Below are 13,867 nucleotides of genomic sequence, written 5' to 3'. Positions count from 1 at the left end.
GGTTTTTTGCTTCAGTACATACATGTTTTTGGCAACAAACAAAATTAAATAAATCCCAATGTTTACATACTTGTCAACAAAATATCCAATGACTGGGCTCTCACTGGTTGTGTTTGGTGGTTTCCAGGTAACAATAACATAGTCTCTGTTAGCATCATGGCATTTAACATCCATCGGTGCCCCTGGTGCTCCCGCGATCAATGCATCAGCATCTGGACCACAAGTAAAAATAAATCAATTTTGACCCTGACTCCTCCAAAATCTGCCACAAAGACAAAAGGGAAGATTTCCAGTTCACTGTGCTATTTGTTTATATGAATGGGAACCCAAAGATTTCACTGCACTAATGAATCAGGCCCATAATGTCTACATCTCCCTATAGATAAAAATGTTCAGGTATCTTTTTGAGGACATCAAACACCCATTACTTTTCACAAGAATTAAAAGCCTAACTATCCCATGTGTTTCTGATGCTCTTTCCCATTGAAAGCTGTAGCTCAGTGAGTTACTGATCAGACCAAGGTACTCAGTGAAGAACATGTAGCAGAGGCAAATAAATCTCTTAAGAAAGAAAAGATTTGCAAACTCCTGGTACATTTTTAAGTCTGCTTTTTAGTTAAAGTCTTACAATACCAACAGGCTTAAGTAATCAGTGTTCCACCATTAAGATACCCTTCTGTGGCTTCATTTTGAGAGATGTTGACTGATGTGGACCCACAACTCTTAATGAAGTCTGGTAACAGTAACAGGTAAAGTTCTCTCCCTTCAAAAAAAAAAAAAAGTTTCTAAAACACAAAAACATCCTGTATAGAGTCTAAATTTATAGAGTCTAATCACAATCAGTTGTGAGGTTACTGGTGCTCAGTATCAGATCACAGTCTACATGAAAAAAGGCAAGGGGAAGGACAACAGAGGACATTAGAGACTCCAGAGGACATAGCTCAAGTCCAGGGTCCTCTGCATACAAAAGGATCAGACATCGTATAAAATGGACAATAAAACGGCTTCAGTGGGGCTGCTCCAGCTTGCCACCATCAGGGATGTACTTAAAAGAGTGAAAGAACTGCTCAGACAGAGAGATTTTCATCTTTCAATGACAAAATAAAAAAGTGAAAACTAAGTTCTGCTCACAGGTGCATGTGGAAGCTCATTCTCACTTCATGGAGAGTTGTGCATGCAAATGTGAGGGAAAATTATGACCTTTATTCTATTTTAATACATTTACCTCCTTTTATCTATGTCCCTTGTAAAAACTGTATTTCTTCAGTGAGATAATTTTTTACTTTGCTTCTTTTCTCTGATTATTAAGATGACTTTGACTGGTACAGTGGTGGGAATATTTCTTTTGCTTTCTCCTATGCCTCCTCCTAAGGCCAGGCACAGGCTATGACAACGTCCAACAAGGCTCATTCGCAGTTGGTAATTTCTAGAGCTAAAGCCTTCATGGTGAGGACTGGTAGTATGCAAAGAGGTTTATTTCCTACTGGGAAAAGATGGCTGTGCTGGTTTTAGCTGGGCTAGAGTTAAGTTCCTTCATAGTAGCTAGTATGAGGCTATGTTTTGGATTCGTGCTGAAAACAGTGTTGATAATATAGAGATGTCTTCACTATTGCTGAGCACTGCTTACACAGAGTCAAGGCAAGAAAACAGATAAGTTTTCTGCTTCTCACACCACCCCCCCAGAGAGTAGGCTGGGGGTGCACAAGGAGTTGGGAGGGGACACAGCTGGGACAGCTGACCCCAACTGACCAAAGGGAGATTCCATACCATATGACGTCATGCTCTGTATATAACTGGGGAAGCTAGCTGGAAGGTGGCATTGCGGCTCGGGAAGTAGCTGAGCATCGGCTTTTAGGTGGTGAGAAATTGTGATGTGCGTCACTTATTTTGTATATTTTTTATTATTGTTGCTATCATCATCTTCTTCCTTTTCTGTCCTATTAAAATGTCTTTATCTCAGCCCATGAGTTTTACTTTTCTTCCTTTTCGATTCTCTCCTCCATCCCGCTGTGGCAGGGAAGTGAGCAAATGGCTCTGTGGTTGTTTTAGCTGCCAGCCAGATTAAACCACAACAATGGTAAAGAAAGAAACAAGCTGGTCTTTCACAAGAATGATTTCTCTGGTTCTTCAGGAAAGAAAATGTCCTCAGGAGTATGCTCCTCTTGAAGCTCCCTATTCATGTAAGGTGACTGTTTTTTCTAGCACAGATTACTATATAAATCGAGCAACTATGAAATACCACAAGGCTGGATTTCTTTTGTACTTCAGTCATTACATGGGATAGTTTACTAAAACTAATCTTTCTACTGCTCTTTTTAATTTCTCCCCAAGAAACAGATGAAAAGTTTACCTCTGACAAACAGGAACGCGCTGTATTCGCTCACTCCGCCTTTGGTAACCATGCGCAGGGTGTATAAACCTTCATCATCTTTGTTCAGATGGGTAAAGGACAGAGCTGCCTGACCTTCTCCAAAATACGGCTTCGTCCACTTGGAGTCCTTTATCAGCACGTCTGGAAGAGCAGACACATCAGACACATTACCACGCTGGCCAGAACAACCTACGTCCTAGTGCAGCTCTGTGCTAATCAGGGGCACAAACCAACCTTTATGCCAGCTTTATTCAGAGTGATGGTGCTTTGACGCTATGAAAACTCTACAGAGAGTAAATTGCACCTCTCTAAACTTATTCCATCGGTGAATTTTAGAGAATATGAGGTCTCAGACTGCCCTATGCAGTGCCAGCAACAGAATTCCGCCACTATAGTTTTTAAAACACTGACAGAGGAAAATATTATCTACATTTCGAAATAATGACATGAAAACCTGCCATACCCTGTAATGGATGCAGGGTGGAACTTTGTTTCATTTTTAATAAGTTCTGCTACCTGCTCGGGTCAAATGTCAGATTACTCAATTTCTTCCTCCGAGTTTAAAGACCAGATTTCACTTTAATCTGAAGACTGCTATAAATATACACTAAATTTAAATCTTCAAGGCATGCCTGTTGAGCAGTGAATAAAATTAAATTTGAATCTCTCACAGGTGAGAGGTGGTGACCCATGATTAATGCAAATTAATCTGATTGCCTGGTGAAACCAGAGCAAAAGAATAAGCAGGGTATTTTATGCTAGCCAAGGGACTTTCTCATATCACCCTTTTTAATAATTGATTGGATTATTTTTGATTTTTAACTCCCTAAGACCTATTGCATACTAATTTATTGTAATCAATGCAGCAGAACTGTATTTAAAGGAGCTGAATATCTACAAATGTGTATTATTCTATTGCTTAAATATACTTGGGAGCAGACAATTTCAAAGGAATCAGTTTTCCCACCTACCAGCTGAACTGCATAAGAAGGTATAAAGAAATTGCACACATTCAGATAACAAAGCATCTGGAAGACACACGCTACTAAAGCTTACAGCAGTAAATTACATAATCACCTAAGCATACAGCTGTTTTCTGAGAAGCGTACAAAGTGAATTCAGTCACATTCCTTCCCGTGAGATTCTTAATCATGAGATCCTTACCTAGAAAATCTGCATGTCCCCTTTCTGTCATGCATGTCACAATGATACTGAGACTTTGTGCAGAAAGACATCTTAAATCATAAATCTTAAATCATAAAATGTCTTCACCTAGAAACTTTAACCAATGCATAAGTTCTGTGGAAAATCCTGAAGAAAAAATGAAGTTGAGTGACCAGCACCTCTGAAAAGCAGGTTACTTATTTAGAGTCCAAGCTTGAGCGGGATGGTAGACACTCTACTTTGAATCTGCAGAAGCTGTAGGCAAGCCTGTATTGTCTATTAAAGTCAACATCATCCATTTCCACCTTTTATGTGTACCTCAGACCAGAAACTGTGGGGACAGTCATGTCTGGTTAGAGAAAAACTTTTCTCCTTCACGCAAGGCCCACTAGATCCCCTAAGAAAGCAGGAGCTCTCTCTTTTAATGCAGTCTGGATGGATGACTTTCTAGAAAAGCCAAGGAGAAGAGTAAATTTTGGAGGCCAGGAACATATTCAGAAGTTCTGATAAAGCAGGTATTCATGCACCTGCCATCACAACAATATTACAATTACAGGGTCTCAGTACTGCACTCATATTCCCAGTCTATCAACGTGTCGTGCTCTGTCACTTCTCCCAGAACTTACCAAAGAACAAACCTGCAGGAGACTAACCCTCGGAGACAGTGTGACTCAAGCCTCACGTGTTGTTTTCAGTACGTGAGATATTTTTCCTAAAATATTACTCTGCTGAAAATTCATAGAAAGTGTGGGTAATTACTATATACTAAAGCTTCTTTTCATCATGTACTTTGGTTGCTGAAATTTCAGCTAAATTCTGCACTGCATGATTTTTCCCTCTGAATTAAATTATTTTATTCTAGATTATAGTATAAATGGCTGCAGAATGTTGGTGCACATAGCTTTACAATGTTTATATTATATTACAGATCAATAACAGAAAGCTCCTGTTACCACCTGAACTCATATCCAGCTTAGATATATGTTCCTGAAGTATTATTTTGATTTATTTCTTTCAGTATCTTAAATTGTTCTAAGTGGGCTATGAATTAAAGACATCATATTCATGTTTGTGAAATCTCAAACCACTTTAGAGGATTTGATTCAGTTGACTTATATGCCCCTAGGAATCTCGTAGACATCCTCAATAAGGTTCACTCACCTGAAGCTTATTAATGCTGGATAAACACATATTTCTCATGTGTATAATTATTAGCAGTAAATCATACGTATCCATCTCAGGTTGTTATTATTTGATTAACACAAACTGAAAAATTTTAGGAAAAATACAGTTTGTCTTAATGCAAGAGTAGAATTAAGTATTACCTCTCAAAAAAAAAAAAAAAATAGAAAGTCTAAAGTACATGGTGTTAAACAAATTATTAACCTTCTCATTGTTTACATTTATGCATTGCCTCCAGCTCTCAAGAGACTCAACACAGGAAACTGTAGCACATAGCAAGGGTTCACAGCGCATGAATTCCTGCTGTGTTTGGGAACACGTTCTGCCAGTCGATGCATCTGCACACCTCTTGGAAATATTCTGATCCATGTATGTGCAATGAAGGACGAATCTCAGCTTGTTCGTATCACCTTATTTCCCGTAATGTAAGTAGGTTCATGGGATGAAGGCTTATCTGACTGACTAGCAAAAACATATTGGCTTCAAAGAGACCAAGTTTTCATCTAAGGCTTTTACAGGGAAGGTAAACTTAAGCCAAACAAGGGGGAAAATAAAGAGCATAATATTGTTACATATCGAGGGAATTATCTTGGCATCATGAAGGGTTAAACTGAAAGGGCTGTAAGCTTTTGTTCACCTATCTATAGCACAAGAACAATTCATGTTGGATGAAAAGTGAACAATATAGGGCAGTCCTTGAAAATTAACAGTTCCAAACTGAAAATATCAGAGGTCTGGCACCTCAAGAAACTGGGCCCAGCAGGAGACAAAGTAAAGGTGACATGAGTGATTGTTTATAACGATTACGAATCCCTGTACGCTTCAGTGGAAACAGAATCTGGGTTCAAGGATGAGCCTTAGATTTTAGGTTATTCACCAAACGAAAAAGCTATTTTTGTTTTAGTAAAATCTAATAGTCGCATCACAATGAAGTATCCACAATGACAGACAAATAGGAATGAAATAGTAAGTAGCAGTCCATTCACTGAAGGATCGGATGCCAATCTATGTAAAACTGTGATGTACATGAAACAAAAGGCATAACTAGCAGCAATAAGAGAGTCCTTTTTCTGTTTTTCCTAATCTTGAATTTTCTTGACTGACTTATTAATATTACTATCACTTCTTAGCTTATGCACCACATTTTGTCAGCTATGGAAATTTCTACCAGCTCGTCTGGGACCAGTCCGATCACCAGTCTTGGGAGTCCACCATTCTCAAATGTGGTCCCTTTGGGGAAAGGTCTCACCGTTCAAAGGTAACCAAGGCTTTTCTTAAATCCTCAGGCTGAATATTTAGACTAGAATCCTGCACAGAGCTTGTGGTTGGTGAAAAGTGGTGAGCTAAATATCTACAATAGCCCGATATCCATTAAACTTTAAATAGCTAGTTTTATGTTTCAAGACCTTTTTTTGTTGCAGTGAACAACACTACTCGTGCAGGGTTTGTGTACCATCCCCCAGACTGTACGGTGTGCTACACTGATGTTTGCTTCAGTACTTCCAGCTAAGACTGCTTCACTTGGCATAGCATCGTTTTTCACTGACAAAAAAGGCAAGGAAAGCAACCTACCAACAGCACTTAAACAGCAGAGCAAAGGTATGTGTTTCAGGCCCGGCTCCTGTAAGTATTTCTGAGCTATAAATTAAATTGGTTTTAATATAAAATTCACAATAAATACGGGAGCACGATGGAAGTGGAGGCCCACACCCACACCTCAGTGCTTCAAACTTTAATTTACTGCTCTGTGAGTACCCTTCAGCTCAGTGGTCACAGCATTCAATTATAAATCATGGTCAAATCTAGGAAGTGAGTTTGGATCTCCACCTAGTCACTAAATGTTCTGACTATTGTGTTATTAGATAATATGAGATTACCTCCTGTTGCTGTAAATGTGTGTTCAAGAAGTTTTCCAAGTCACTTAACTGAAAGAGAGTGCAAGTCTATAAATTCTAACTAGAGATATTTATTTGCTCTATTCCAAATTTAATTCCAAGAAGCTCGAGTTCTAAGCCTGATCTGAGTCCTCAGTGCTTCCTCCAGCATTTTCCAGGTAGCTGCTATTCAATGTACTAACTTACCATCTCTATACCACTCAGCACGAGGTCGCAGTCTTTTCAGGTCTGGGGTGATCAACATAGTACACTTCAGGGTCAGCGTTTCACCTTCAGTTCCAAAGGTGACTCCAAACTTCTCCAAAAACTGGACATCAATGTGAGTGAAGCAAACGTCATATGACAGGGGCACTGTGCATGACAAAATGAAAACATCCTGGAGTATAGGTGAATTGACTTGGCACAAGCAGATTGCTGTCTGATCCGAACAGAAGATGGAGCTCTCTATTATACTATATACTGATCTAGAAATGCAACTGGGAAAGCAAAAGCATCTGGATAACTCATTGTAACTGAATGCTTACAAAGCAAAGCCGGAAGGAACAAGTTGCATCCAATTTTCTCATCTGTAAAACATTACTCTGATAAAAGCACATAAACTATCTAAGCAAAAAGAAAAAATAATGCTTACAGTGGAAGGGCATTATCCCAGCTGGGTGAGGCTCTTCGTCCCCTCTGAACCCTACAAATAAACAGACAATAAACATTCAATGACATGAGCATGATATCTATTTCTTGTTTTAATGATGAAGCAAGACTTACTTCGCACAATCACAGCACAATTAGTTGATGCCTGCCCATGGACATTTGTTGCGACTGCTGAATAGGTAGCAGAATCATCAAAATCGGCTCTGAAAAGAAGGAGGAAAACAGATAACTCTTTACAGAAATGCAAATTCTCTTAATAATTGATATTACAAACCAAGCTATGTCAACCCTGAGGAAGGTGTATAAAGCTCTGCGCTGGTGTCACACAGTGCAAGATGTTGATGAAAGACAATCAGAAAGCTGGTACTGTCTTTTACTGCAGATTTATCGCAGCTTTGTGTGCAGGCTGTATTAAATTGAGCAAACTGGAAATGACCTTTAGAGAATGATCAAAAGGAGATAGCTGGAGGATGCCAGTCTGGCTATTCCCTTTCTGTATGTAACCTTCTTCCTTAATCCGTCTTGCCCTTCTGCCGCGTATTTCAAGAAAGAGACGTGGAACAAAAGTACATGGGATGCTTGCAGAAATTCCTCCTTCTATGGCTATTCCCAGCAGGCAGATACTGGCATTTTTGCCTCTCTCCTATCTCTTAAGCAGTCCAGAGGAAATGATACAAAACCAGGGAAACTGACCAAATTTGTTTATGGGTATAAATGTTTTGGCTTGATATATTTTTAGTGAGAAAATATATTTATTATGCAAGGACAATACAATAAAAAATAAAGCAAAAAACCAGTTACTTCATGTAAAATAGGACCCAGTGGTGGATTGTCTCACTTACTGCATCCTTCCTTGAAGAGGAAGTTACATCAGCAGACATATGGCCAGATGTTAAGATAAAGGTACACACTTCGATGTCCCAGTTCTTTTCTTATTTAAAATGGAGTGAGTCAGGAGAAGAACTATCAACGTATTTTGAAGGACACTAAACTAAGTGCAAATATACATATTTTTGGTGCAATTACTCAAATTTACAGTTGAAATAAACTTACTTGCTATGTTTCTAATAAATAAAAATATAAGTGACTACTGACTAGAAAAAATTAAAGATATTTTGGACAAGTTTTTGGTAAAATGAAAATTTAGGTAGAATGAGATTTCCTCAATTTTGCTGAAATAACATAGTCTGGATGAAGAAACAATTTTGAAAAAGGTAGAATATTTCATTTTTACATTTCAGAATGAATATTTTATTAAAAAATATTTCAGAATTTACTTCTGGTTTTTTTTTTTTTTTCAGAAACATACTAAATACTCTAATATGAAATAAAACATTTTGGGTTTGAATGAACAAAACTTTTGATTTGGTCCAATTCAATATTTTTTTCTTGAACTTTTCCATTATTCAAGTATTCTATGTATGTCAAACAAAATTTCTGATTTTTTTTTTTTTATTTCTTAGAATTTCTATTATGTCAAGCCATCGGCTAATCAGAATGCTGTCTGAGAAACACACAATTAAATCCTGCTTCTGTGCAGTTCATTTAGCAGTACATTTAATGGTGGCCACCCTGAAATTTCCAGTGATGAGATACAATGTTCTGCATGCATGCACTTAGTTTCTTCCCAGAACAAATTTGTATCTTCTTGGCAACTGCCAGATGAAAGGGATGAAATTCTGGTTGCACTTGTCTTCTAAGAGGGTCATATATCCCAGGTGTGAGAGAAGAAAGAATACGTACAAGTGTTTGATGTAAATTGCATATCAGGATGCCAATTTTAGGGTATGTAGCACCTGTGACAGGCACATCTGACACCTATTTTTCAGCTCTTGCATGTATTCTGGACAGTGTCATATCACAAAAATGATACAACCTGTACCGTGACGTCTAAAACACAACTTGATGAAAGCTCTATTAAATTGAGATTTCTCTCTCTAAACATGCAGGACTAACAGCTCCTCCTGGAGGCTGATCTTCAGCCACATATTTCACAAAATAAAGATGTAAAATACAAAGTTTATCATACAATTAATTATCAAAGCCAGAGAGTCCTAAGATTAGGCTACTTAACCAAAAAGCCTGCAGTTTGGTATGAAGCTCTTGAGCCCCCTACTACAGTCTGGACAGGCAAAGTCTGAAAAACAGTTTAAAAGAGTTTAAATACTAGGCTCAATATTATTAAATTTTTATTTTATTTTTTTTTAATATGGTTTTCAGGAAAGACTAAAGAAATGCCAATACCTTCACAGATCTATATAAAGCTTAACTGATTCTGGACTTGCATGAAAGCTGTCAGACTTGGCGACATTTCTTTGCACCAACTTCTTAAAAACAAGAATGCTTTTTTTACTATCTCAGTTTCACACTATTTAATATTTGGGTGATAAAATACCAAAAGCAAGGCAAAACTGTAGTAAAACTGCAGACTTCTTTCCTAAGTCATGTTATAATGTCTCTATGCTGAAATGTACGTAATTCATACATTTCTCACAGCCCTGTACAGTGTCTTGCTATAACGGAACAAGCTAACAACAAATGAAGCATCTCAGAAAAGTCTTACAAGAAGGGGCATTACAGAACTGACTGTACAGGGACTGTAAGGTGTTCCCGTCTCGCTGCACTACATCCCTACTTTAAGGAGATATATAGAGTATACTTGTGTTGGGTTTGCGTGGCAGGGTTTTGGTGGCGGGGGGGCTACAGGGGTGGCTTCTGTGAGAAGCTGCTAGAAGCTCCCCCTGTGTCTGATAGAGCCAATGCCAGCCGGCTCCAAGACGGGCCCACCGCTGGCCAAGGCCAAGCCAATCGGCGCCTCTGTGATAACATATTTAAGAAGAACAAAAACACTTAGAGAGAGAGCTTTTGCAGCCGGAGAGAGGAGTGAGAAGATGTAAGAAACTCTGCAGACACCAAGGTCAGTGCAGAAGAAGGGGGAGGAGGAGCTCCAGGCGCTGGAGCAGAGATCCCCCTGCAGCCCGTGGTGAAGGCCATGGTGAAGCAGGCTGTCCCCCTGCAGCCCATGGAGGAAGGATGAGGGGGTGTAGAGGAGGACCCCACGCCGGAGCAGGTGGAGGCACCTGAAGGAGGCTGTGGCCCGTGGGAAGCCCACGCTGGAGCAAGTTCCTGGCCGGACCGGTGGACCCATGCAGAGGGGAGCCCACGCCAGGGCAGGTTTGCTGGCAGGACTTGTGACCCCGTGGGGGACCCCATGCTGGAGCAGTTTGCTCCTGAAGGTCTGCACCCCGTGAGAGGGACTCCATGCTGGAGCAGGGGAACGATGAGAGGAGTCCTCCCCCTGAGGATGAAGAAGCGGCAGAAACACCGTGTGATGAACTGACCGTAACCCCCACTCCCCGTCCCCCTGTGCCGCTGACGGGGGGGAAGGTTGAAGCCGGGAGTGAAGTTGAGCCCGGGAACATGGGAGGGGTGGGGGGAGGTGTTTTAAGAGTTGATTTTATTTCTTATTCCTCTACTCTGTTTTGCCTAGTAATAAATTAGATGAATTCCCTCTCTAAGTTTGGTCTGTTTTGCTCGTGACAACAATTAGAGAGTGATCTCTCCCTGTCCTTATCTCGACCTACAAGCGTTTCGTTATGCCTTTTCTCCCCTGTCCAGTGAATGAGGGGAGTGAGAGGGCGGCTCTGGTGGGCACCTGGCCTCCAGCCAGGGTCAACCCACCACAATACTGTACATATATAGAGTATACAGTAAATAGCACATACTATATTTAATAACATATTAGTAAATTAAACAGTGTTAGGTAATGTCCCCAGAAACTGGATCTGGATGACCCTAGTGCTGATGTGTTAGAACAGCCCTTGGCATGCCCTGGTGTGTGCCGGCTTTCCAAAAGGATTCCCGGACACAGATCAGGAGATAGCAAGGGTCCATTCCCAGAAAACAATCTGGGTGTAGCTGCCCTGTCCTGAAGGACAAGAAAATCAGTCCATCCCATGCCAGGACACCACTGTGGCAGAGGGTGTGTTTAATTTACTACGGCAAGCAAATTTTAGAAGTGCAATTCCTAGGCACTAGTCTGTGCCAGGCCCTCCAGGAAGATGGTGCACACTTACATCTGACAGGGCAAGTGCTAGGAGAGCCATGCTGCAATTGCTGACGAGGTACTGATCCATCCCTGGGCTGGACACAATTTAGGCAGCTTACATCACCCATATCATAGCGGAGTGATGCACACTATCCCATCATTGCTGTATTAGGCCATTCCCTCACATTAAAAAAAAAGCATTTCTTCAGGCTGCTTTGCTTCTGTCATATCTAACCCAACTGCTCTTTAATATTTTGTTGTTGTTACAGAGTGTTGACAACAAGGATAAAATAACAACATATCTTAACTGAGGTTAACTCTGATTAACTACCACTTTAAAATAGTCATCATCTGCTCTGAGTGTTGGCTTCATTTCCCATCAAAACAACAGACAAAACGGTCAACAGGAATTCATTTCTGTAAGAATTAAACAGGATTCAGGATCTAAAGTGTGATTTATCATTAACCACAAGGTGGCGTAAAAATAATCCATAAATTATAGAAATGCGTGTTCTGAACAAAAGCAAGGCTCCCATCTGTACTTGACCACTCAAAGCATCAGAAATTTAGAGGTGCAAAGCTCCCTCCCTAAAATGAAGAAGCAGAATGGCACATACTCCATTAACTTTCCAAATGGATATGTATCTGTGTTTATCTCAATCTCCCCCCCATAGCCTTGCTCTCTCATAGGGAACAGCGAGATACATGCCTTGCCAAGATTTTCCTGTTTGTGAGGGTCTCCAAGACAGACAAAACAGAATATGATCCTAAAAGTCTCTAGAACAGACAGATTCACAAAAGGATTGTTTCTTTAAGCCCAAAATTTCAATGTCTGAAACCAACTATTTGACAGAAGTTAGTGATGGAGTGAGAATTAATTTTCTCAGGGAGAACAAAAGAAAGAAGTTACTGACCAAATGGCTGACCACGCTCTTACAACATCCTTTGGTTTTATGAAGAGAAACAAGGTACTTAAAATTATTATGAATATACAGGTAGCAATACGGGGTCCAGGCACTTTCTGCTGTTTAAGAGGTCCTAAGAACTCTACCCATTTTCTGGAAGTCCCTGCTTCAAAAACATTTTACAATTCCTTGCTATGATCTCTAACCTGACTCTCCAGGAGGTAAATCAAAGCAGCTTAGATAGCCTTGTACTCAGTGGACGGCCTTCAAATCTGGTATTGGAAGTGTACAGGGCTAGTGGGTAAGAGCTACACAGCACATTTGTCTAATACACACTTTGAAGAAAGTTGGGCAGAATGGCAAGTCATATGAGGTCCTGACCCTCCTTTTGTGCCAGGTAATACTCAGACTGAGGATTATGCTGGAAACTATCTACTTCCCTGTATGCTAAAACCCCTAGATTTCCTGAATTGCACTGTAAAGTGCATTGAGTCAAGACCAGTTAGAAATTATATTTGAAGTACCCAGGAGGCAAGGTGTGGTCTCTCCAACAGTTACTCTTGCATCATGATGGAGAGCGTGTTTTCCAACCTTTACAAAGGTCAGATAAAATATGCATAGAGTACATTTAGATAGCATGAAGTGTGAGTGCAGAGCTGTATCTGTCCCAAGGTACTAATACTTTTTGTGAAAATTAAATTGCCCTGAATCCACATGAGGTTCTGAAGTGCTAATGTTTGTGCGGGGAATATTCCCCAGGCAGATATATCTGTTTAAAATGCATATATTCATCCATCTGCCTAGTGTAGATTTAAACACAGGAGTTAAGAGTGAAATAACATTTTTGCCTGAATTGGAACACAATTCAGTGCATGTCAAGAACAGGAAGCAGAATGTAGTAAATTACACAGAGTTAAAATTGCCTCCTTTGAATTCAAATGACAAAATTTTCAGTGTTATGGCTATATGACATCAACATGTGGAAATACTCTACAAGATTACCATCTCATGCTCTGATTCTCCAGTCAGACTGAATCTGACTGATTGTTTTTGTCTGGTTGGGTTTTGTTTTTACTGAAGAGGGGACCTCTGCTACGAGGCGGCCACTTCCCCAAGCTCCCAACTATTGCAACTTACAGGGGACAGCGACTGTCGGGAGATCACAGAGCATTGCATTTGGGGGCCGTTTGCATTTCAGCAAGGGAAGAAGAGCAGCAGTACACCGTGCCTGAGTGTATCACTGGTACTGCATACCCGCGAAACCCTGGGAGCAGCAGTTTGTCAGCCGATCAACCCTCCACAGCTCAAAGGCTCTGCCTTCTACGCCAGAGCACTGCCTTTGCCGCAGTGCCGCCGCTCTGCCCTGCTCCCACCTGCAGCAGGAGAAAGGGCAGGCCTCCCTCTCTACCTCTCCAGATTAAACCATCTCCAGCCTTTTCTGCCTAATCGAACTAAAATAGCGCTGTACTGACCGCGCAGTGTCACTTTTTTTAAATGAGAATAGTTAGAAGAGAAGGTTCATTCAATTTTTAAGCTTTTTTTTTTTTTTTTTTTGTTAAAGCGATGCTGCTGGTGCTGAGGAGCAGAGCGCCTGATGAGAGGGCCAGCTCTGCGACTGGCAGCAGGTATCACACTGCACTCTGCTGGCTCTGCC

The 13,867-nt window shown here is 40.5% G+C and overlaps 1 protein-coding gene across 5 annotated transcripts in view; it reads right to left on the bottom strand.

Moving 5' to 3' along the window:
* The window catches only part of MYOM2 (myomesin 2), an 85,472-nt gene that overhangs the window by 54,585 nt on the left and 17,020 nt on the right, over positions 1–13,867 (bottom strand). For all 5 annotated transcript variants that reach the window (XM_054820650.1, XM_054820651.1, XM_054820653.1 and 2 more), the window contains exons 7-11: positions 7,375–7,463; positions 7,244–7,294; positions 6,799–6,963; positions 2,351–2,512; positions 71–212 (exon numbers count right to left, since the gene is read on the bottom strand). In XM_054820650.1, the coding sequence (XP_054676625.1) occupies positions 71–212; positions 2,351–2,512; positions 6,799–6,963; positions 7,244–7,294; positions 7,375–7,463 (609 nt within the window). The remainder of the gene's footprint in view (positions 1–70; positions 213–2,350; positions 2,513–6,798; positions 6,964–7,243; positions 7,295–7,374; positions 7,464–13,867) is intronic.

This window comes from Grus americana, chromosome 3 (genome assembly GCF_028858705.1).
Source record: "Grus americana isolate bGruAme1 chromosome 3, bGruAme1.mat, whole genome shotgun sequence".
In the NCBI taxonomy this organism is placed as follows: domain Eukaryota; kingdom Metazoa; phylum Chordata; class Aves; order Gruiformes; family Gruidae; genus Grus; species Grus americana.
This window is presented reverse-complemented; position numbering and strand designations above follow the sequence as displayed.